The following is a 2,500-nucleotide window of genomic DNA, read 5'->3' on the forward strand; positions in this document are numbered from 1 at the left end:
ACCCTCTGTCTCTCCTGTAGATCTCCGACCATGTCTATCGTCAACGGCCACACAGGCGCTCAGGCCGCCCCTGCCAGCAAGGACTGCCCCACGGCCGCCCACGGGAAGGGTCGAGGCGAAGAGACAAAAAACAGCATTGAGGAGATCAAGGGACAGTTCAAGAACATGATGATCGACAGGAGAAGGTCCTCTTCGTCTTTGGGTGAGTGAGACAACCTTACGAGTTTTCGTTGCCCGGAATCTGGGGTTGAGTTTAGATCCGCTTTGAGCTTCGTAGTAAATTCAGGTCGTGCACATATATGGCAAAAGGAAAAAAAAAGAGAAGAGATAAGTGGAAAAACTGCGAAATTACTTTCGGAGGTGACTCAGGTGCTGCGTCATTGGCAAGCAAGACGCTGATTGCGGGAGGGAAGTCACTCTTGCTCTGTTCAGTGATATTACGTCAAGAAGCCTCCCGCATCCCCACAGTTTATACATTCCTCTTTATTCTCCCTGGAGATGGAGTGGCCTTCGACGTGAAACGCGACGGCAGAAAATCAATCAGAAAAGCCGAGAACGTTTTCTATCAAGTGAGAGCTAACATGCGCAGCCACACGTAACTAGCCCTTCAGAAAGTCGTTACCGTGATCATTTTTCCTAAAGTTACCTCAAGCTTTGCCTCTTTGGTAAATTATGTCTGGAGAGGAAGTGGATAGGAGATAACGGGGGAAGTTCATGTTATATGACAATTCAAGTGTTTTTTGTTTTTTTTCTCTTTTTTTTTTTTTTTTTTTTTTTTTTTTTTTTTTTTTTTTTTTTTTTTTTTTTTTTTTTTTTTTTTTTTTTTTTTTTTTTTTTTTTTTTTTTTTTTTTTTTTTTTTTTTTTTTTTTTTTTTTTTTTTTTTTTTTTTTTTTTTTTTTTTTTTTTTTTTTTTTTTTTTTTTTTTTTTTTTTTTTTTTTTTTTTTTTTTTTTTTTTTTTTTTTTTTTTTTTTATTTTTTTTTGTTTTTTTTTTTTTTTTTTTTTTTTGTGTTTTTTTGGTTTTTTTTTTTTTTTGTTTTTTTTTTTTTTTTTTTTTTAATGAATTGTTTTTTTTTTTTTTTTTTTTTTTTTTTTTTTTTTTTTTTTTTTTTTTCTTCTTCTTCTTTTTTTCATCATGATGTTTTTGTGTGTGCTTGTGTGTGTTATATATAATATATATATAATATAGAGAGAGAGAGAGAGAGAGGGGGGGGGAGGAAACATGAGAGAGAGGTTGGGGAGAAAGGGAAAATGCGAGAAAAGGAGAAAGCGAGAAAAAAAGCGAAAAAAACGCAAATGAAGAACGAGGGAGGTGAAGAAGAAAATATAAAAGAGATAAAGAGAGAGGGGGCATCGGGAGGAAGAGCCTTGACTCCCAAGAGCCAAAAAGGTCGCTACGTCAGAATTATTTCTTTCTTCCAAACAAGACTTTCTGGCGAATCTAATACTCCGTTTCGAATGATAATCTAGGCGATAATCGGATTCGGTTGAATCTAATAACTTTAAAGAATTAACTTTTTTCTTAGACTGAAGTTATTCGTTTGTTTAAACTGTTTATCTATTGATTAGTTAACTTGTTTTATATATTTGACAATTTTAATTATTATTCGTGTAAATGTAGTCGTCATTAATTAATTCATTTGTTATGACTTTCTATTGTATGTCAGTGATAGTATCAGCATTAGTTGTATCAAGAACAATAGTAGTGTGTGTTGTTATAGCAGTTGTGGTTATGGTAGCAAATTCATTTGCATTGGCTATTTTTGAGTAGTGATTTCTCTCTCTCTCTCTCTCTCTCTCTCTCTCTCTCTCTCTCTCTCTCTCTCTCTCTCTCTCTCTCTCTCTCTCTCTCTCTCTCTCTCTCTCTCTCTCTCTCTCTCTCTGTGTTTCTCTGGTACTGAAATAAACAGCTCCGTTGAGATTATAGTAAAAGGCTAACGTATTAAATCATATCATGTTTAATAACTAAATAAGGTAGTATAATACAAGGAACTACTTTTATAAATCCCTTCAAAAGAAAAAGAAATAAAGAAAAGGATCCATTCGTATACACACACACACACACACACACACACACACACACACACACACACACACACACACACACACACACATATATATATATATATATATATATATATATATATATATATATATATATATATATATATACATGTGTATGTATGCATGTGTGTATGTATATACATACATAATACATACATGCATACATACATACATACACACACATACATATAGTCATAATTAAGATATATATTTTCATAGAAGCAAGATGAATCAAGGAAGTAAGTTCCTCCTCGGATCGAAAGTGAAACTCAGTGAACATAAACCTTGTACAAACATTAGGGCAGTAACAGCAAGGAACTGGTTATCTGTTTTCCCGTGTACTCAAGGAGAGTAATGGGGGGGGGGGTGAGAGAGGAGAAGTGAAAGATTGCGAGAGAGAAAGAGTGAGGTAGAGTAGACGAGGGAAGAGGTGCTG

At 34.2% G+C, this 2,500-nt stretch overlaps 1 protein-coding gene across 5 annotated transcripts in view; it reads left to right on the top strand.

Moving 5' to 3' along the window:
• The window catches only part of Pu (GTP cyclohydrolase punch), a 28,342-nt gene that overhangs the window by 738 nt on the left and 25,104 nt on the right, over positions 1 to 2,500 (top strand). For 4 of the 5 annotated variants that reach the window (XM_086535732.1, XM_086535734.1, XM_086535731.1 and 1 more), the window contains exon 2: positions 21 to 202. In XM_086535732.1, the coding sequence (XP_086391858.1) occupies positions 31 to 202 (172 nt within the window). In that variant the 5' untranslated portion in view covers positions 21 to 30. Of the gene's footprint in view, positions 1 to 20; positions 203 to 419; positions 570 to 2,500 lie in introns of those variants that run through there. The other variant, XM_043022732.2, reaches the window with a different exon arrangement.

Source organism: Penaeus japonicus, unplaced genomic scaffold (assembly GCF_977035675.1).
Source record: "Penaeus japonicus unplaced genomic scaffold, GWHDUDI00000001_assembly GWHDUDI00002378, whole genome shotgun sequence".
NCBI classification, from domain to species: Eukaryota; Metazoa; Arthropoda; class Malacostraca; order Decapoda; family Penaeidae; genus Penaeus; species Penaeus japonicus.